Source organism: Typha latifolia, chromosome 3 (assembly GCF_019914945.1).
Source record: "Typha latifolia isolate L0001 chromosome 3, TyphaL0001v2, whole genome shotgun sequence".
Classification (NCBI taxonomy): domain Eukaryota; kingdom Viridiplantae; phylum Streptophyta; class Magnoliopsida; order Poales; family Typhaceae; genus Typha; species Typha latifolia.
In genome coordinates, this window is record NC_133088.1 from 3,126,156 (window position 1) to 3,147,482 (window position 21,327).

Here is a 21,327-nt window from a genome sequence, read left to right on the forward strand (position 1 = left end):
AGAGTAATTGGAACATATACAAGCCTCAGTAGGCATTTCAAGAGGCTGGTTTAAATTTTGCAGTGACTCAAAATCAAATGGATTACAGTATATTTAGAGTCTAACCAATGAGAAAACTTAGAAAAGAGTTTAACCTTCCTATGGTAAGTTAATCGACAGGTAAAGTCATGAAAACGAGTGAAATAACTGTAAGAAAAACAGCAGCAACATCCATAACGGAATAAGATAATTGATAGCACACTATATTCACTGTTCATTCCTTTGTCATCTAAAATAAGCTCTGAAACAGAATTGAGCATTATAAAAGAAATATACAAAGTTACACAAGAATATGGTGCTCAAATCACAGATGCCTTCAGGAATCACTTTCAAAAGACTTTAAAGGCATTAATGACTTAAAAGAATCAGAAGAGCAGGCGTCATAGAGGCCAAAATCATGGAATAGACATTTTTCCATCTGCAAGTTTCCAGGCATGCATAGCATTCATATACTGGCATTTCTCCTGAAATGACAATTATTGAAAGGATGAAATCTGAATGGAGTGAACAATCAAATGCGTAGGCGATAGAAAATGGAACCATCAATGGTCTCCACAGCTAGCTGGTTCATCCGTAAGAGTAGTAACAGGTAAGATCTTCCTTTGCGCCCTGCAACATACAATTGGGGCATCAGAAAAAAAAAACTATTTACTTCTGTGTCTCTTAGGAAGAATGAGGTTCATCTAACACATCACACTGACAATTAGTACGATAGATGAGATGTCATAAATCCACAGTTCAATTATACCAATTGAATCTGTCATAAGAGTTTATTATCTCTAAGGTGACAGTAGCTGCCAGTGCAGAGTTAATCTAACAGGCTTGCAAAGGGGATCAAAAGGATCAGCTAGCCAGATCTCATAAACTGTGGAGACAAGTCACTGAGTTCACATACCCAGCCCTATTGTTTCAACATCATCTTGTTTGAAGGCTTTACTTTCCTCATCTCTACCCTTGGAGAAGTACACATTTAACTTGACAACTGCTTCCTGCAACTCCTACAACAAGCAATAAACGACAACAAAATCAAGTAAAAACCAAATTATGACATTTTGTAGCGGTAGGTCCTTGAAAAATCCAAGGAATATATAATAAAATTAGAAAAGATAAAAAGAGTAAAAGACCATGCATTGCTTATTGTTTTGATACTATTTTGTCTGACCAAAAAGTTCCTTGTGGCTATCATGGAAATTATTCATCCTAAACTACTAATGAGAAGATGTACACTTGCCTGTAACAACAGTATCAACCAATACATAGTAAAACAAGTGGTACATGAGTAAACAAAATTTTGATCTTTACACTCACAAGATGATGGAAGTACTAAACCAAATATTATGCAGAATTTGTTCTTTATTCATGAAGCAAAAAAATAGTGTTAAAGCAAAGATTGTTGGTTCTTTGAAAACAGAAATAAGAAGATTGCAAGACAACTTGTTTACTATATAGTGTTACTTCTTTCTAGGAAAAAATATACTGGTTAATTGCATCATAAGAGAGATGAATCATATATTCCAAGCATGACAGATTGAAAGTGAGGTCCAACTCTAGAATGGTCAGATATGTTTTGCTACAATATAAGCGAAAATTAATAGCATTTAAGTCCCTCCGTGATCAAACTGTTGAATAATTTGAAATTTATGGAATAAGAATGATTGGAAGGAAGTATACTTGGTGCAAAATGAGGAAAAGATCCTATGATGGCTCTACTTGTTTACTTCTACCAATTGGGAGGATAATTTCCCCTTATCTATTGTTAGAGCACTTTCTAAGTATGGCTCTGACCATAAACCTTTTCTGATTGATGATGGGATAATAACCGGTTCCCTAAAAGATGGAGAGTCCATAGAAGTAGTTAAAAGATGGAGGAAAAACATAAATGTCAAGTAATAAGTGGTATGACAAGAGAACCTATCAATCTGGTGGACACCTAATAATCGTCACTAGTTCCTATTTAAGACACTATACTACAGCCATCTTAATGTCATAAAACATATACAGCAAACAGTGAAGGATATGGCATTCCATATTATTGATTACCTTCCTTACATCTTTTGTGAATAATTGAGGACTACCATATTTATGAACTTTGTGACATTCTTGGGAAAGACATTACAAGATTTGCACAAAATCCCACCGTAAAGGCCTACTAATCATTGGGCTGGTCAGAGGAAAGCAAGGCACTATGCTAAAAAAACGTGTGTAGAATCTCGAGTTTCATAATATGAGAGAAGCATTCAGTGATATTAGCAAGGAACCAAAAGTACTTACTGTTCAGTAGCAACCAAATAAAATCTAATATCAGAGAAACAGAACAATTTTAGGCATAAGGACTACTAAGAATCTCATTAGCCATGCAAAATAAAATTTATACCTCCCACGATGCTAGACTTTTCATGTAAGAAGGAAGGTTATCATAGTCATCTTTTGTGGCATTCAACATTGCTTCTCTTGCACTTCCATCTTCTCAAACACCACAACAAAAATCAGTAGACAAGCAAATACATGAGATCTATAAAATCATAACAGGATAATGCGCCAAAAACACATTTTCTACAGCACCTTGGGCACTTAAACCATTCTCAGAAGATTGAGATTCTGTTGTCTTTTCATGAGGTCGGCCAACACCATTACTAAATAGATCACCAAAAATCAAGTAAGAAAAGCAAGGTATCAAAAGAAAGGAAAAAATGATTTGGAAACCTCAAAACAGAAAATCTGTAAACTTAACCTCATAAATCTTTCGGAAACTCTCTTTGGGCTTGCAAGATATTCATCATCTGAGAAAAGTTTCAATTAGTTTTCGATGTTTTATCCTCCCAACAAAAAGTTGAATAGCAGATGTTGGACATGAATCCATGATAATGGCAACATGTAAGAAGCGAAGTAACATAAGTTACTAAATACTAGTAGCAGTAAACAACATTTCATAAAATGCACACTTGTAGCAACTGGAAAATACTTTTGGAGTTCATTTTCAAGAAATAAATAAGGTTGAGACATTCACAGGAAACACTAGTTATGGAAGTTCATTTTTACATTTGCAGTGGCATTCAGGAATATCACTTTATGATTTATAACTGCCTATGACACCATCTCAAATTTATCATCTATCATAGGAACATCTTGAAGCTTATATTGCACTACTTACTACCGCTGCTTGTTGTAAGAAATAAGTTTGTAATAGAACTCTGTCATACCTTCGGATGCTAAAGTGGCTAGGCAAGCATCTGAAAATCCAAGATTCCGCAGCGAGATGGAGTCCTCAAATCTTACTGGTCGTTAAGGAATACAGTCAAATACCGCTTCCAGTCAAAGGAACAGAGACTTCAAAATCATAACACTCGTCATACCAAAATTATTTCCAGATTATAGGTCTTATCTTTGTAGATCTAATTTCATCTCAAATTAGGGTCTCATCTAAAAAAGGATACAATGAATTATCATCCAGTTGCTTCCTGCTGGATCTCACTGCAGACACCGAACCGCAAGCAAGATCCAATCTTTCGACTCCATCACCGGGGTTCAAAATTTTCGAATCGATGTCAGGATTGCCATCCCCCTCTCCATCTTCGGCATCCACCTCTAATAAAAGAATCAACAAACTCACAAAAGAACAACAAGAGCACCAAATAGCAAATCAATCTAAGTTCTAACTTAGAGTTTACTCACCTGGAACATACCCGAACCCTACCATACGCTCCTGGAGGTCGGAGATGTACTTGAGGTTAGTCTTATGCACCTCGTTGCAGTGGCCGAGGAGCTCCTCGAACGAGACGGTGGCGAAGGCCATGGAGTTGAGGATCTCAAGATCGCTGTTCGTAGAGGACACGCGGCGATCGAGGGATTGGAGGAAGGCGGAGGCGGCGGAATCTGAGGAAGAGAGAAGGATTAGGAGAGAGAAGGGGATCGGGAGGAGGGGGTGGTGAGATTACCGAGGGGGATGGGACGCCGCTGGATGGAATCGGAGAGGGTTCGGGAGGCGGTGTCCACGTGGCGGAGGAAGGAGGAGAGGGCTTTGCAGAAGGTGGAGATGGCGGTGTCCATAGCGGAGGGCGGTGGAAATTGGCGGAGGAATGGATTCGAGCTCGATTTAAATTCTGATGGAGCGGCAAATAAGAAAAGAAGATTCAATTAAATAAAATCCAAAATTAAAAAACAAAGCGCCTGTAGCTCAGTGGATAGAGCGTCTGTTTCCTAAGCAGAAAGTCATAGGTTCGACCCCTATCTGGCGCGCCTTAAGGTTTCAACCACAACGTTAATATTATTTTTAATTTCATAACTTCTTTTTCTCTAAATAATACGTATAAGTCAATTTTTCTCAACGAAATAGACATTTTTTCTCTGTTAATGGCGACGACGGGGGGAGAGGATGTGCACCAGCGAAGAGCTACATCGTCAAAGGTGTCGGAGCCGGAGGAAACCAAGCAGACAGCAACGGAGGGCGCGAGATCCTGGGCCTCCGTCGTGGCGGGGTGCGGAAGGCGAAAGCTAGCGGGATCAATCCCGGCGGAGATGCGGCAAAGCTGCGACACCGGCTAGAGGATAGTGTGGTGATAGAACCAGAGGTCTTTGGAGCAATGCCGACGGCGGTGGAAGCTAACCTTATTCGGTAGATTCCTGGGCAAGGGAATACCGATGGTGTGGCTGAAAACCATGCTAGCCATGCTATGGGAGGGAATAGAAGGTTTCTCGATCTCCGACATGGCTGAGGGATACTATGTATTCAGATTTGAAAAGCAGGAGGATCTCGACCACGTCCTGACCAATGGACCATGGACAGTCCAAGGCCAAGTCCTCAACCTTATTCCTTGGCGAAACAACTTCCGGCCGTCCCCGGAGGCCTTCACCTCGGCGCCGGTCTGGATCCAGCTACATAATGCCGCAGGAATACTGGGAACTGGAGGCGCTCATCCCGGTGGCAGCCTTCTTTGGCAAACCTCTACGGGTAGACGAAACTACCTTAGATCATTCCAGAAGCAGGTTTGCTCGGGTGTGCATTGAGGTAGACCTCAGTAGACCTCTGAAAACGGCGGTCTGGCTCGGGCTAAAGGACGAACGAGTGGATCAACGAGTGCAGTACGAAAGCATCCCGATCATATGTTTTAAATGTGGAAGAATCGGGCATAAGGAGGAAGAATGTGCGTTCTCAACCAAAGAACGGGAAGTGGAGACGCCGGCGATGAATGCCGGCGAAGGAGGCGGAGTACAGCAAGGCACCAACCCTAACAGGGAGAAGGACGCTACGGAGGAAGACCACATTTATTATGGGCCATGGTGCACCGTGCACAGGAAGTCCAGAAGGCAGGCCAATCAGACAGGAAAGCGACCCAGCTACGCCAACGGCACCACGGAGACGGTCAGGAGAGAGCAGTCCTCCTCGGGTACCAAGGACGGTGAAGGAAACCCTAGAGCAAAGCCACAGTTCTCACAGAGATACATGGCCCAAGGCAAGGAAAGAAACGCGGACAAGCAAGGCACAGAGCACTATCAGGCCAGTACCAGCAGGAAGGCTGAGCATGGCGGGGGTGCAGAGCAACGGAGCAATCGGCATCAGGATCTGCATGCAGCTGCCAAGTACGTAGAGAAGACGAAGAAGACGAGGGCGCCTAACAAAGGCGTGGAAAGAGTACATCAGAACAGGCCGTACGCAACGCCAATCACGTCAGAGGGCATCGCATTAAAAGCTACAGAGGCGGGCCCCGGCCGAAGGAGGCATGCGATTGGTGAGGAACGAATGGAAGAAAAGGAGGCCGAACCGGCAGTTGACACCGAGGGAGATCATTTAATGCCAGAAGTGATGGAAGCGGATGGCAGAGAGGGTAGCCAGTCACGTGCTGAAGAAGCGATCGGCAGATCGGCTGTTGTCCAAGGGATAACGGTCCTGCTTGGCTCGGGAGACCGCCGGTCGCAAAGGTCGGCCTATGTCAAAACCTCCAAGAGCACGGGAGGAGTTCGAACGAGCTCCGGTCAATACCCGCCCCGGCTCGTCCAAGATGGCACGGTATCGGCGGCTTTCAACCCTTCCTCCGGGCAACAATCCAGCCCACCCGGAAAGCACGAGGCCACAGTGGCTAGAGTTAAGCGCTGCCTCCTTCTGGCGGACCGAGGGGGTAAGGAGCTGGAAGGAGATGCGAGGCAATTACAGGTGGTGCTGGCGTCAAACAAGGAAAAAGAAGCCGATCGAGAGATGGACCTGGAGCTGGCCCTGGCTATCGAGAACCCTAAAGGAGGTGGGGCGGTCTTGCCAACCTCCAAGAGGGCGGGACGCACCGCGACGGTCGGTGGCAATCCATACTTCAAGGTTTCCCAAATGTTAAAAACCTTAGTGTGGAATTGTAGAGGCGCCGCAAGAAGGAGGCGCTCGACAGGTGTAGGGTTCTGATTAGAGATCATAAACTGGACATGCTGGTGTTACTCGAAACGCACACCAACTGGCCTGAAGCGGAGCAAGTGGAAAAAAAAACTAGGGCGAGGATGGCAGTGGTTTGCCGTCCCGGCGCAAGGACAATCGGGAGGCATTCTGGTCCTCTGGAACAAAGAGCTAGGGTGGGTAGATGTGGCAGTAGTCTCACGATATGCTGCCCACCTTACTATCACCCTTCCCTCAGGACAAACCTGGATATGGACCACCGTCTATGCTAGCACCAACCTTGAAGAGCAGCATGAGCTCTGGGAGGAACTGAAGAACATGGTACCCATCAACGTGTCGTGGGCGATCAAGGGAGACTTCAATGCGTTCCTGTCAGTAGAGGAGAAGAGATGCAGTGGAGTCGCTGCTCTCGGGCCTAAAGGGCAGGCATTCGCGCGGTTCGTGGATGAGTCCGGGCTGTGCGACCTAGGCTATGAAGGCATTCCATATACCTGGTGCAACAACCAACAAGGTGCGCGACGAATCTGGATCCGGCTTGACAGGGCTCTAGCCAACACTGCTGGGTGAGTGAGCATCCGGAGTGCAAAGTCCAGCACTTAGACCGGGGTGCGTCGGATCACGCTCCGCTGCTCCCTCCAGTGCCTGCTGGAACGCTGAGAAGCAAGAGACCGTTCCGTTTAGAGCTCCTCTGGATGGAGTATGAGGAATGTCTGAACGTAGTTCAGGAAACCTGGAAGCGGCACGCAAACGGAAACCCCATGCAAGCCTTCACGCACCGCCTGAGTGAGCTGAGAAGGAGCCTGACCAACTGGAACCGCTCGGCGGTGGGGAACGTGGAAAGACGGCTAAGGGACACCAACCGAAGCTGGCTGACCTAGAGGAGCTTGACGCCAATGGGGCCGCTTTGTCGGAGGAGGGCACGCTGAGCCCGAGAAGCCGCTACAACTACAAGCTCGCCCTCAACAGGCAACTTAACATTAAATGGCTGCAACGATCCCGCCTAAAGTGGACGGAGGAAGGAGATCGCAACACCAAATTCTTCCACCTCTCGGCTACCATGAGGCGCAGACGCAACTCGATTGTCGGCATCCAGGGTAACGACGGAGCGGGTCCCGGAGGCGGAGGCGGTGAGCCATTGTTTCACCGACTTCTACCATCGGCTGCGGGGTGAAGCGGATGAGGTAGACCCCGGGAGCCGGTGTGGCCAGCCCTACCTTCCATCTCGTCAGCGGAAGCGTCACTCCTGCAAAGACCGGTGACGGAGGAGGAGATCAAGGAAGCGGTGTGGAGCCTACCGAAAGGAAAGGCCCCGGGCCCGGACGGGATGCAGGCAGAAGTCTACACCAAATTCTGGGATACTATGGGTGGTGACCTCTGCAGGGCCTTCGGGCACTTCTTCATCAGCGCCTCGATGCCAAAAGCCTGGGGGGATACCTTCATCACCTTGATCCCAAAGAAGGAGCACCCTGTTAAAGTGGAGGACTATCGGCCGATCGCCCTGTGCAATGTCAGTTACAAGGTAATAGCAAAGATCATGGCTAACAGGCTTAAGGCAGTGCTGGCAAAGCTCATTGGACCGGAGCAGGTGGCTTTTGTGGCTAGTCGGAGCATTGCAGATAACATTTTGGCTGCCCAGGAGGTGGCGCACTCCATGGCCATCGACAAGAGCGGAGAGCCTATCATGATGATCAAAAATGGACATGGAAAAGGCGTATGATCGGGTCAGTTGGCCGGCAGTGGTAGAGGCGCTCCGGCGGATGGGTTTTCCTCTTAGGTGGTGCAAGCGGGTGCGAGCTTGTATCGCCTCCCTAGGTTTGCACTGCTGATCAACGGGAGCCCGACCTCCTGGATAACGCCTAGGAGTGGTCTGCGTCAAGGTGACCCGATATCTCCCTACCTCTTCATTTTAGTTACGCAAGTGCTATCGGGACTTATCAACGAGAAGGCAGCCCAAGGCCTTCTGCGAGGATTCAGAGTCAGAGAAGTGCAGCGACTCACCGCTATACGCGGACGACTCCGGCTCGCGATCTTTGGAAGCCACGCCTACAAACGCCCACAGCATCCTGGAGAGCCTGAGCCAGTACGAGAGTCTCACTCACCAGCGGGTGAACTACAGCAAGTCGGAGCTGTATCTGCCTAGCAGGGTCGGGGCCGAGGCAGGATCAAACCTCAGTGCCCAGCTCGGGCTGAAGGTGGCCGGCATGCCTTTCAAATACCTCGGGGTGCTTATCTCGGGGAGGAGGGTGAAGGTGCAGGAGCAGCAGGAGCTCGTGGAAAGGATCAGCAAGAGACTAGCGGGCTGGAAAGGGACGCTCCTCTCCCAAGCCGGCAAGCTCACCCTGATCAAGGCGGCGCTGCTAGCGATCCCGTCTTACTGGCTAGGTAGCACGTGGGTGCCGAACGGAGTGCTGGAGGAGATAGAGAAAAAAGCCCGTAACTTCCTTTGGAAAAATCCGGAAGGCCATGGCCTACACCTGATGAACTGGGCGCAGGTGACGCTCGCCAAACGGCAGGGAGGTCTTGGGGTCCGTAGGCTGCGGGAGGCCAGAATGGCTCACCTGGGTAAGCTAGTGTTCAAATTCCTAAACAAGGAGCAGGCGCCTTGGATCCATCTCATGCAGGCTAAATACGGGAGTCTTCACCCATGGGAGACTTCGAAGAGCCTGCATCCTTCATGGATGTGGAGGGCGCTAACAAAAACTGCAAACCAGATTAGAATGGGTTGCAGAGTTCTGATAGGAAATGGAGTAGGCACTCGTGCTGCGTTCGACCCATGGCTGCATGCGACCCCGTGGTCCAGACAGCCTCGGATCCTGGCGCCCGGGCTCATGGACGAAACTCTGAGTGTGGCACATCTCACCAGAGACGGTCGATGGACCCCGGAGCAATTGGCCAGGGAGGCAGGATCTGAGCTGGCGTTCGAGATTACCAATTGCACCATGGGAGCCGCCGGCACCGAGGACAGGTGGATCTGGTGGCCGCACCCTCGGGGAACGCCCTCGGTCAAGGCGATATACCAGTCCCTGCTCCCTCAAAATGCTCAGCTCTGGGCAGGGTGGAGTAACCTATGGCGTCTCCAAGTATCGCCAAGGATCAGAGTCTTCTGTTGGAAGCTCCTGTGGGGCAGGCTCCCGACGCGCGCCTACCTCCGCTACCTTCATATCGGCCCAGAGGATCGCTGTGCCATGTGCGGGCTATTCAGTGAGACGAGCGAGCACCTCCTCTTCACGTGTAGATACAGCATGGAGGTATGGGAGATCCCGGGTACTGAGAGAGAACGGCTGCGGCGGCGGGAGATCGACCTAGACTGGATCACGAAGGAGTGGAGTGTGGGCGCCGAGGAAGACGGACGGGCCAAAGGTTTGATAGCATGCACACTATGGTCCCTGTGGAAGAGCAGGAATGGCGTGGTGTTTAGAGAGAAGCGTACGCCGGAGCTGGCCGTGGTCAGGGCTGCGGTTCAAATGGCGGAGGAGTACAGGTGCGTAAGCAAGCGGAAGATCCCGAAGCTTCGCACGACAAGGAAACCCTGGGAGCCGCCGGAGCCGGGATGGATCAAAGCAAACACCGACGGAGCCCTGCGAGTTGGTGCGTACCAAGGCGGAGCAGCGGCCATCTTCCGTACCGCGGAGGGAGAGTTTCTTCAGGCAGGGTGGGAGCCGTGCCCGGGCGCCTCGGCGCTTCAATCCGAACTCTGGGCTATCCGGCTGGCGTTGAGGATGGCGGGGGGAGGATCCAGACTACAGGTAGAGACTGACTGCACCGAGGCCATCAGCTGCGTGTAGCAACCAGAGCGCAGTCCATGGCGCGTCCGAAACCTCGCGCGTGAATGCGCGCGTTTAGCTAGTGAGTGTGGTGAGGTCAGGTTAACCCATGTTGGGAGAGAGGCCAATGCGGTCGCAGACTGGGCAGCAACGAAGGCCAGTTTGGCCTCGGCGTACTGCCACGTGGAGCGTCTAAATAACGCTCCACCGGAAATATGTAACCTGTTAGCTGTCGACGCGGACACGTGGCGACAGCAAAATAATCGAAGCTGACCTCAGCTCTTTTGCAGTCAAAAAAAAAAACGAAATAGACATTTTAGATACTTTCCACAGTTAACGGAGTTAAATGAATGGTTTATATAAAAATTGGCAACAGTTCACTGTGTGATTATCTCTTTTTGACTTTTTAAAGTTTTAATCTTATAGGATTTGGGTTGTTTTCTTCTCAGTTTCTACTAACGGTTTTGATGTCGCCTACAATCTCTCCCCTCTCCCCTTCTCTAGCCAAATAGATAGTGGAGTGAAGCGGCATTTTGCTTCTCCGTCCTTTATATCTTTCCAAATTACCATCTTTCTTTGAAAACGAAAATGATGACGACTTCCTTCCTCTTGTTGCTTTCACCTCATTTTCCCTCCCCCTATCTTCTAGATTTACTTCTCTTTTCTCCCAATCTCTTGTCCTCCTCATTTTTTGTTCTTCTCCACCATCTTATTGTCACCACGGCTCGCACCTCGGTCTTCTTTGTATCTTGTCATCATTTTGTTGGCCATTATTAGCTGTTACTTTCTCCTCCTGACCACTCACTCTCGTTGTTCCTTGTCGTTTACCTCACTACACATCATAGTCATCTGCCACCATCCAACACGTTAAATCACTAACTTCCTCTTCCTGACCATTTACTCTCATCGTTCCTCGTTGTTTACCTTGCTATCCACCGTCATCATCTGCCTCTGTTCATCATGTTGAGCCACTTCCACGTTAGTCAAGCCTTTCTAATTTTTTTTTATTTAAGACATTTGTAGCTATTCCACTTCAAGATCCATAACGGTCATGATGAACCTTAGGTTTACTTGGCTTATCATACTTGAGTAATTGAGTGTTATTCTACTTAGATTTTGTACCTCCGAGCTTAATGCTCTTTTTTTTTTTGTTACGTGTTTAAAATTAACGAAATTATCATCTTACATGATTTTCATAAAAAATAATAATAAATAGTTAATTATATTTTACACCCTTAAAGAAAGTTTGATTCAATTTCATACAAAACACTAATGTATTTTCAACTTAAGTGCTGCTTATAGTACTCTCAACTAAAGTGCAAGATTTTTGATAGTATTTTAGAAAAGTTGAAACTATTATAATTTAGTCAAAACCAAGTAAGAGAGTTTAGTAAAAAGAATGCGTTTGCCGGGAGTCGAACCCGGGTCTATTGCTTGGAAGGCAATTATCCTAACCGTTGGACTACAAACGCTCATGTGAGGCTTGAGCTACATCTATTAATAATAATAAATCCATCCAGTATTAATCCGCCATTTCAGATGCAACCAAGATGGTATTGTTAAAGACATAATATTGTATTAGTTTATAGGTCAAATAACTCAGCCAATTTTGTAATTAAAAAATAAAAACGACAATAAGTTTAAAGTATCTGCATATAACTCTACATTGAAAAATCTATTTAAGTCTCAACCTCTGCATTTATAGAATAATCATATTCGTACTTTTTTTTATCACGAGTAAAATTGAACTGTGTCTTAATTGTAATAAGGGGACGTGTTAAGAGTATAATACATATTATTGTCCCTACCATTATTCTTTTTCAAACTATAATAAATCATCTCACTGATGTGATGCAACATGCCAGTTCGGTCCCTTTCACTTCTTTCATAAACGTCTTAGATTCGTTCTCTAGATGGATAGAGTTTCTTCCCGCTTATTGGAAGTTTCCTACCACAGAAAGATCGATTCCACGCTTCTCCTTACTCTCTCCAACTACTGACGTAGGCTCGCTCATCTAATTACGGAATAGAAGCTTCGTAGTTCAACTCTTCCGTGGAAATGGAGTACTAGTCGCCTGCAAAGTGAAAGCATAAGACTCGTGCCACGAATTGATGGAATGATTAATAGCTCCCGTCCGGTCTGGAATTACTATTTTACCCCTGCTTATATCTGCTAATTTTATATTTATTATGTTTGTTTTAGCTCATATCACGATGATATCCTCTCCTACTCATTAACATATCTAACTAATGCAATTTTGAAGGTAGAAAATTTTCTATTCAAATTTCGAAGAGTAGGTTCCGATGATGTGATAGGTTAATTGAGTACTATCAAGCTTTTCTTTGTGTGAAGTCAATAGCCTGCAATTCCATTCAGGTTTATAAGATCATAAAAGATGTGATCACTAGCACAATGAAAAATAATTAATTTTAAGATTAGAGGGTGTAGTAGATCTAAATGAAATAATACTCGGGACATACAACATAACCAACTAAATGAGCAATATAACAACTTTAGCTCATATAGATAACGGAAGAAAATACAATCAAAGTAATAAAATTTGTTTGATGGTAATCACTACCACATATGATATCTTACTACTGGAGTGAGCAATGAGCAGCAGACGTGATATAGGTAGAGAGGATGATGCGTCGACGGTGGCAAGGAGTGGTAGGTGCGATAACGGCGGGAGCATAATGACCCAAGAGAATATGAGTGAGGAGGATTAAAGGATATTTTTTTCGAACCCTAATACTTTATGGTGCTAGTGTGAGTGCACATTGATCAAATATATTTAAGGATGTTTTTATAAGTGAAAATATTCGGCTCAAAATTGTCGACACAAAAGGGGGTAAAAACATATTTGTATATTTATGAATTTATAGATAAATGAAATGAATAGTAAATTAATTAACAGATCAGCTAGATGAAAACATGATTATTAATCAAATATACATATATTTCTCATAAAACTTTATGCATATAAACATACGTATTTTAATTTATATTTATATCTGCATAAAAGATACAAAACTCTGGTAGCCACGAAAAGTCAAATACCAAACTAAATATCCATCACAACTTGCACGCTGCGTCCTACGAGTACAGGTTCTAGAACTTTAATTCTAGATCGCTAATAATAGGTCGGCAAAGGTCAAACTTAGGCCGACTCAGGCGTCAGCAATTTCGTCATCGTCTTATTTCAGCAATTAGAAACGTCGAGCATCTAAATGCGGGAAACCAAACCGTATATATAGAGAGCCCAATCCTTGGACAAGCACACCAACAATTACATACTTCTAAACAACATAATACAAAAAAGAATTCCTCCTCACAATCCCCAGGTCTCCAACAAATCCATGACGACCATCTCCTCCTCCTCAGCCGCCGACATTTCCACCCATCCGCTACCGCCATCTCGTCCTCACGTGATCGAGGACTGCCGTGGCACCATCCTCCTCTACAGCGACGGCACCGTCTTCCGCTCCCCGGAACCCTTCATCCACGTCAGTAGCGCCCATGACGCCGAAGCCGAGGTGGACTGGAGGGACGTCCTCTACGACCCGGCACACGACCTCAGCCTCCGCCTCTTCAAGCCACGTGTCATCAACGCCGAGGAGGGTAAAATTCCCCTCCTCGTCTACTACCACGGCGGCGGCTTCTGCCTCGGCTCCCGCACGTGGCCCAACTTCCACTCGTGCTGCCTCCGCCTCGCCAGCTCGCTCCACGTCATCGTCGCCTCCGTTGACTACCGCCTCGCCCCAGAGCACAAGCTCCCCGCTGCCATCCAGGACGGCGCCGCGTCCCTCCTCTTCCTCCGGGACCAGTGGGCGTCCGATGCGTGGCTCGCCGAGCATGCCGACCCCGCTCGCGTCTTCCTCTCGGGGGAGTCGGCCGGCGGGAACATAACCCACCACATGGCGGTCCAATTCGGCCCGACCGGTCTAAATCCGATCCGGATCCGCGGGTCGATCCTTCTAATGCCGGCTTTCGGCGGGGTCGAGCGGACCGAGTCCGAGCTGGAGTGCGACAAGGATTCGTTCCTGTCCCTGGAACAGGCCGACCAGTACTGCCGTCTGATGCTGCCGCGTGGCGCGACGAGAGACTACCCGGTGTTCAACCCGGCCGGGCCGGAGGGCCCGAATCTCGAGGCGGTGGAAACCGGGCCGATGCTGCTGGTGGTGGCGGAGAAGGACATGTTGAAGGATCGGGAGGTGGAGTACGCGAGGAGGATGAGGGAGGAGTGGGGGAAGCACGTGGAGGTGGCGGAGTTCGAGGGGCAGCAGCACGGCTTCTTCGCCATTGACTCCTGGTCCGAACCGGGCGACGAGGTGATCCGGATCATGAAGCAGTTCATGGATGAGTTCGGAAGGGATTAGAATCGGTCGTGTGCAATAAAATTGATTCGTTCGTCGGACCGAGTTTATTGCTGTAATACATATTATATATGTGAATGGATGGATAATGTATTTATTACTCAACTATTAAAGACTCTTCACCACTTGCGTCCAATAAAGCGTGGCTGCTCGGTGCAAACAATGATGTTGGGTTATTATTTAAAAGGACGTGCTCGATTATTAAATTACTCCCTGGGGTAGATAATTAAATTTAGTGGGCGGCGTCCGAGAGACCTGCAAACAAGGTCGTGCAGTGCAAAATTTCGGTTGCTTCTGCCTAAACGAAGTATCTGTTCGATGTTAATTTCGGATCCCCGCAGATGGTTAGTTACAACTGAAATTAACTTCCATAACCGATCCACAAACAGTCAAAGCATTTGCCCAGGTAATAACCCAAGTTAACTAGGCCAAAATCAGATTAGGCAAGACGCATGTTTGAGTTGATTAATATATATTTATTTATCTATAAAAATGAGTTTTATATCAGGGCAAAGTTCGAGTGGAACTTAACAATTTATATACTCTACTAATATTTTAAACTAATCATATTAAATTTAATAATTAGGTGATTTGTTAAGAAAAATTAAGATTTCTTTTTTCAGTCTGTACTTTCGAGCCTGAGTGATGTAATACCTGTGATTTCACTTTATGACTTTTTTGTCATTTTTTTTATTAGTTTATTTATTTAATTGTGATCTATAGAATTCGTAGGTTTTATTAATTTGATATATAGAATTATGTAGATTTTTATTAATTTATCTATAGATTCTGTTAGTTTGTCTATATAAAAATATAACTAATAATATATGAGAGAAATTATCTATTTGTTTAGATGTTTGATTTTCGGAGTTTCGTAGTCCCACTTGTTTTGACCTTCATCATCGAGTATGATAGCAAATATAAAAATAATGAGAGAGTCCAAAATTCATTAACATTCATGTATTACACTAATACAAATTCATACAAAGAAAAAAAAATAAAATAGATAAAATATTCTTTGACACAAGCCTCACACTTGATCTATAATATACAACACTATAGTTTTAAAATAAAGTATTAATCCTGGAGACACAATATAAAATAAAAAATAAAATAACCCAAGAAATTCTCATGAGATAATAGCCTTCAATCAACTTACAAGTTTAGTCAATCAAATAGTTCAAAACACAGCCTTGAAAATCTACAAAAGTTAAATGATCTAAAATCACTCACTTAGACCCAAAAGCACCACAAATAGGACCAAACAATATCAATAGATTATTCAAAACACAAATGTCGGCAAGCACAAATGGCTATTATAAACGGCTCACATACCCTCTACTGACCAAGAAGAGCTGATGTTGGCATGCATATGAGCACTATTGAGAAAGAGAGGTATACGGTAGCAATAAAATCAACTAAACTTCTAGTTTTATATTTAAGTTTTGTTAGACATGGGTCTACAATTTTTCTAGTTATCTTGATTTTGATTTTGTATAGATATCTAATAGTATTTACGGATTCAATATGAATTGAAAGAGTAGTATCCAAATCAATATATATATATATATATATATATATATATATAATATTATTAAAATAGTGATGGGGTGGTGCAATGTCTTATCCACTATTGTAGTGATGTGCTAATATAAGTCTCTAACATCAAATCTCTCTTGCAAGATCTTTGTGATTTCGAATGCCATTTGCAGGTGAAATTGAATGATCGAAACATAGAGTCTTCTAGTGCTGATCAAGCGCCAATTCAACACCAATCCTGGTCGATCTTCAAATTGCCGGATATCTACGGAGAGCTTGAATGACTTCTGACGTCGTTCAAACAGTGGTCTGCACTAAATCTTAATTGACCCGAAATTAAACAAAAAAATTGCTAAAAATGTGGATAAAATCACACCACACCATAGCCTATTATTATTACACAACGGTCTACAGACACTCTCGTATCAGAGCCTATCATTAAATAGATCTACGACCGAATTGAAGGACGAGCAAGCACACCTAATTCACCGACGTCATAATTGACTAACGAGTAGGTGCCAGCGTTGAAGGTGGTGTTAAATGTTGACTACGAGGGCTAATCTGACTACTTCGTGGCAATTTCATTTATTTCCAAAGAGACTCATTAGATTGGGCATTTGGGCCCTATAGGCTATACGCAATGCTTAAAAATGTATATTACTTTTGTCTCTACCCCACAGGGACAGGGGCATCCTTGTAAAATAGAGCAAAATGGGTCCAACCCACCTAACCGCTTAATAAGCTATAAGTTCGTGCACGAAACTTCTAACGTTGAGAAATCCGGTAGGTATAAGATTCCGGTTTTTTTTGACCAAACTAGAATTCTTTTAAAACTTTATTTATTAAAATAAATTACACTTCAATTTTAATACCGGGTCTATTTTATTGTAGCCTAAAACGCTCATCCAATCCGCATATATTTTTTTTTCCAAGTGAAATACTGATATGATCGGTATTTAGATTAAAAAAATAATAAAAATTTTAGCATTTTATTAAAAGAAGAGGATGCACATAAAACACCAAACAACTAAATATTTTATAATTAAAAATATTAAATTATTCAATGTCTTATTAAAATATTGAACTACTTATATCATAACTTTCTAATCAATAGTATATTTTGGATATATTATATATTATTATGATTTATGAAGATGAAAGCAAAATAAATGTAAAAATTTTGATTGAAGCATAATTGAACCTCAAACGAGAAAGATACAAATAAAAGTATTAAAAAAATTTATAGCATTATAACTTTGTGCTCGATTATTTTTAAAATATCGAGTTGTGAAGATATGAAAATGACCTATAAATTAGAATAAGTAGTAATTCCCTACAACTAATTACGCTCCGAATCTCAAAAAAAAAAAATTATCCAAAGCTCCTCGAAATTTTAATTAAATTTTTTTTTCTCATAAAAGGCTAAGTATTCAACATTTTGTTTAAATAGTTGGGCATTTCTTGAAATGAATTTTTCGATATTTAAATCTAAAGGTAAAACATTAAATTTATCTTATCAGCATATTACACAACACAAATTTTGTTATTAAATTTGAGATGCCATTTATTTGGTAAATAGAATATAAAAGAGGGGAGTTTAGTCAAAAGCTCTAAGATCCTCGGCAGCCATAGCTGACCTTATCAACGACACCCAACCATCCAGGTACTATATATTGGCCCAATATCAATCGCCCCTTTATTAACTTATGATTGCTATATTCTACGTACCTACCTAGAAGACCGGCTATAAAATTCCCTTAGCTCTTACATCACAACCACTACCACCACCACCATGGCCTCCTCCGCCTCGTCTACCCTATCTTCTCCTCCCTACGTCGTCGAGGAGTACCCCGGGGTCCTCCAACTCCTCAGCGACGGTACCGTCCTCCGCTCCCCGGACCACATTGCCCCCCCCATCCCCGTCCCTGACGGCGTCTCTGTCGACTGGAAGGACCTACTCTTCGACACGACCCACGGCCTCCACCTCCGCCTCTACATGCCACGTGTCGCTAAGAATAAGCTTCCCGTCCTTGTTTACTTCCACGGCGGAGGCTTCTGCATCGGATCCCGCACATGGCCCAACTTCCACGCGTCCTGTCTCCGTCTCGCCTCCGACCTCCACGCCATCGTCGCCTCCGTCGACTACCGCCTCGCCCCAGAGCACCGCCTCCCTGCCGCCTTGGAGGACGCGGCCGCCGCCCTCCTCTGGATCCGCGACCAATCTAAATCCGACGCCTGGCTGTCCGAGCACGCCGACCTTTCGCGCGTCTTCGTCATCGGGGAGTCGGCGGGCGGCAACATCACCCACCACATGGCGGTTCTGTTCGGCCAGACCGGTCTGGCCCCGGTTCGGCTTTGCGGGTTTATTTTATTGATGCCGGGGTTCGTGGCGGAGGAGAGGACCAAATCCGAACTGAACTGCCACGACGGCGCGTTCCTGTCGCTCGAGAAGCTCGACAGGTACTGCCGGCTGTCGCTGCCGCCTGGCGCCACGAGGGACCACCCGTCCTGCAACCCGTTCGGGCCAGAGAGCCCAAGTCTCGAGGCGGCAGAGATGGGCCCTATCCTTGTGGTGGTCGCTGAGCGCGACGTCTTGAAGGATCCGGGTGTGGCGTACGCGACGAGATTGAAGGAGATGGGGAAGAAGGTGGAGCTGGTGGAGTTCAAGGGAGAAGAGCACTCGTTCTTCGCGATCAAGCCATGGTCCGAACCAGTCGGTGAGATGATCCGAGAAATAAAACTGTTCATGGATGGGTGCGAAAGCGAGTCGGTTTGAATGGTTGCGTCTTCTTCTTGGAAAATTTCGTTATTTTCGTCGTCCCCCCTGTCGTCAACTTGTCATGACCTTCGGAGAATAATGTTTGTCTTCCACGTCATAATTCTGACTTTGTATGAGATTGTAAAACGTGGTTCAGCTGTTATTACATCTTAGTTTACACATTACCCAGTAAGTTCACTCTATTAAGGAACTAATCTGAAACGTTTTTATACTCTGGGGACAGTTAAAAAACTACTTAATAAATGCGGAAAGAAATCAAAGCATGTAGCCTATTATTTTTATTATATTATTGCGCAAGGATCTTTTTCATTCTATTCATAGGTCGCCCTTTTATTTAGCATCATTCTATAGAAATAAGCAAATACTTCAGTACCAAATACAAGTTTAAAAATTATAATTATGATTAATAGACGGTTTTACCCATGAGTGACGCATGAGCAAAGCTACGACCGGTCCACTCATCATTCCTCAGATTTATTTCCGAACGCATCCATGAACAGCTTAATAAATCGGATCATCTCACCGGCCGGTTTTGACCATGGATTAATAGCGAAGAATCCATGCTCCTGCCCTTTGATCTCCAATAGTTCCACCTCCTTCCCCATCTCCTTCAACCTCGTCGCGTACTCTACACCCCGATCCCTCAATAGGTCGCGCTCCGCTACCACCACCAACAACGGTGCGAGCTCCGCCGCCTCGAGATTCGGGCTCTCCGGCCCGAAAGGGTTCCAGAAGGGATGGTCCCTCGTCGCGTCCGGTGGCAGCGACAGCCGGCAGTACCGGTCGAGTTGCTCGAGGGACAGGAACGCGCCATCGAGGCAGTCAAGCTCGGACTTGGTCCGCTCCTCCGCCACGAACCCCGGCATCACTAGGATAAACCCGCAAAGCCGAACCGGGTTCAGGCCGGTTAGACCGAACTGGACGGCCATCTGGTGGGCTATGGTCCCCCCTGCCGATTCGCCGATGACGAAGACGCTGCTGAGGTCGGCGTGCTCGGACAGCCACGCGTCGGATTGAGACTGATCGCGGAGCCAGAGGAGGGCGGCGGTGGCATCGTCAAAGGCGGCGGGGAGGCGGTGCTCGGGTGCTAGGCGGTAATCGATGGAGGCGACGATGACGTGGAGGTCGGAGGCGAGGCGGAGGCAGCTCGCGTGGAAGTTGGGCCATGTGCGGGATCCGATGCAGAAGCCTCCGCCGTGGAAGTAAACAAGGACGGGAAGCTTATTTATAGCGGCACGCGACATGTACAGGCGTAGGTGGAGGCCGTGGTTCGGGTCGAACAGGATGTCCTTCCAGTCGACGGGGAAGTCATCGGGGATGTCGACGGGGAAGATAGGGTGCGGGGAGCGGACGACAGTGCCGTCGCTGAGGAGTTGGAGGTGGCCACGGCAGTCCTCGACGACGTAGGGAGCAGACGGCGAGGAGGAGATGGAGGAGGATGACATGGTCTAGTATGTCGGCTTGTTCCAGTTGTATGATAGAACTAATTAACAAAGTAGCTTTTCTTCTTGCTGATAACCAAGGCGATAAGGTGGGCCTCTATAGTGATTGGTAATTCAACGGCTTAGCAAATATTGAGCCTCTCACTGGGCCAAGCTAAGATTTGGAACGACGCATTGGTAGTAGTCTCTTACTCTCTACTCTCTACTCTCTGAGTGAGACTACGAACAACTACGAAGTGGGTTTGAACAGGTTTTTTACATGCCTAACAGAAAGGAGGTGAATGGTTAATATATATATATATATATATATTTAATCTTTGTTCTTTATTTTCCCGTCTGGGCGAAGAAGATATGTATAGCTATTGTTAACTATAAAATATAAAATTTATTCTTCTCTAATAGTTTAAGCTTTTAGAATATAAAACCGGCCTATGTTCATTAGAATCAAATACACTTCTTAGGATAATTAAATTATCTCATCCCCGAATAATATTTCTCATCCAAAGTTAATACTTCTTAAGAAGACAACAGAGTCCCAAGGTCTGCTTGTTTGTTTGCCACAACGCTTAAGGATGGAATTAACGTAACACTATATTGTTCGAGGAATAGCTCACCATGTAATGTTAACATTTGATATCACAAGTTTATGCTCCATTGCCAATTTTTTATGAAATTGAAGTTTTCTATGCATCATCTACTGCTCCTTTAGACTTCTAGTTATAACAGATTGTTTTTAATTCTGCAACTAAGCACTACAGAATTTAGAAAAAGAAAACATGTATAAAAAGCAATATGCTTATGTACTAACGCAGTGCCAGTGGCAGGACATAATTAATGTGAATTTGAATTTCTTTAGAACTGAATAATAAGAAAGCGAAAACATTATGTGGATTAAAATCCGAGAAAATTACGATGGTCTTCTATTATTATTCATCTCTGTAAACTGTTACAGAAACAGCCGGATGCTATGCTTTGCAAATCAAACACGAATGCAATTTTTTTTGTGGGTGGATG

General features: G+C 45.2%; 4 protein-coding genes and 2 non-coding genes across 7 annotated transcripts; 3 read left to right on the forward strand and 3 right to left on the reverse strand.

The window, feature by feature from the left end:
• Nucleotides 1-221: 221 nt before the first annotated feature.
• Nucleotides 222-4,100, reverse strand: LOC140784749 (uncharacterized). 2 transcript variants are annotated; one of them, XM_073132281.1, is made up of 9 exons: nt 3,975-4,100; nt 3,712-3,912; nt 3,474-3,624; nt 3,240-3,310; nt 2,771-2,819; nt 2,602-2,672; nt 2,414-2,502; nt 935-1,037; nt 222-648 (listed from the first exon to the last, which is right to left on the reverse strand). In XM_073132281.1, exons 1-9 carry the CDS (start codon nt 4,084-4,086, stop codon nt 551-553), a joined length of 945 nt encoding a protein of 314 aa, XP_072988382.1. In that variant the 5' UTR covers nt 4,087-4,100; the 3' UTR covers nt 222-550. The 2 variants fall into 2 exon arrangements, with proteins under 2 accessions (XP_072988382.1, XP_072988383.1); XM_073132282.1 differs by having other exon boundaries at nt 367-648; nt 935-1,028; nt 3,975-4,086.
• A 102-nt stretch (nt 4,101-4,202) lies between these two features.
• On the forward strand, nt 4,203-4,275 carry TRNAR-CCU (transfer RNA arginine (anticodon CCU)). The gene has a single exon. It is a non-coding gene; the product is annotated as a tRNA-Arg (tRNA).
• A 7,301-nt stretch (nt 4,276-11,576) lies between these two features.
• Nucleotides 11,577-11,648, reverse strand: TRNAG-UCC (transfer RNA glycine (anticodon UCC)). The gene has a single exon. It is a non-coding gene; the product is annotated as a tRNA-Gly (tRNA).
• Nucleotides 11,649-13,462: 1,814 nt separating this feature from the next.
• Nucleotides 13,463-14,693, forward strand: LOC140783339 (strigolactones hydrolase CXE15-like). Its single transcript, XM_073130207.1, has one exon. It carries the CDS (start codon nt 13,537-13,539, stop codon nt 14,554-14,556), a length of 1,020 nt encoding a protein of 339 aa, XP_072986308.1. The 5' UTR covers nt 13,463-13,536; the 3' UTR covers nt 14,557-14,693.
• A 3,033-nt stretch (nt 14,694-17,726) lies between these two features.
• Nucleotides 17,727-19,043, forward strand: LOC140785039 (strigolactones hydrolase CXE15-like). The gene has a single exon (XM_073132736.1). The coding sequence runs from the start codon at nt 17,885-17,887 to the stop codon at nt 18,866-18,868; it is 984 nt and encodes a 327-aa protein (XP_072988837.1). The 5' UTR covers nt 17,727-17,884; the 3' UTR covers nt 18,869-19,043.
• A 130-nt stretch (nt 19,044-19,173) lies between these two features.
• Nucleotides 19,174-20,592, reverse strand: LOC140785040 (strigolactones hydrolase CXE15-like). Its single transcript, XM_073132737.1, has one exon. It carries the CDS (start codon nt 20,314-20,316, stop codon nt 19,333-19,335), a length of 984 nt encoding a protein of 327 aa, XP_072988838.1. The 5' UTR covers nt 20,317-20,592; the 3' UTR covers nt 19,174-19,332.
• Between the last annotated feature and the right edge of the window lie 735 nt (nt 20,593-21,327).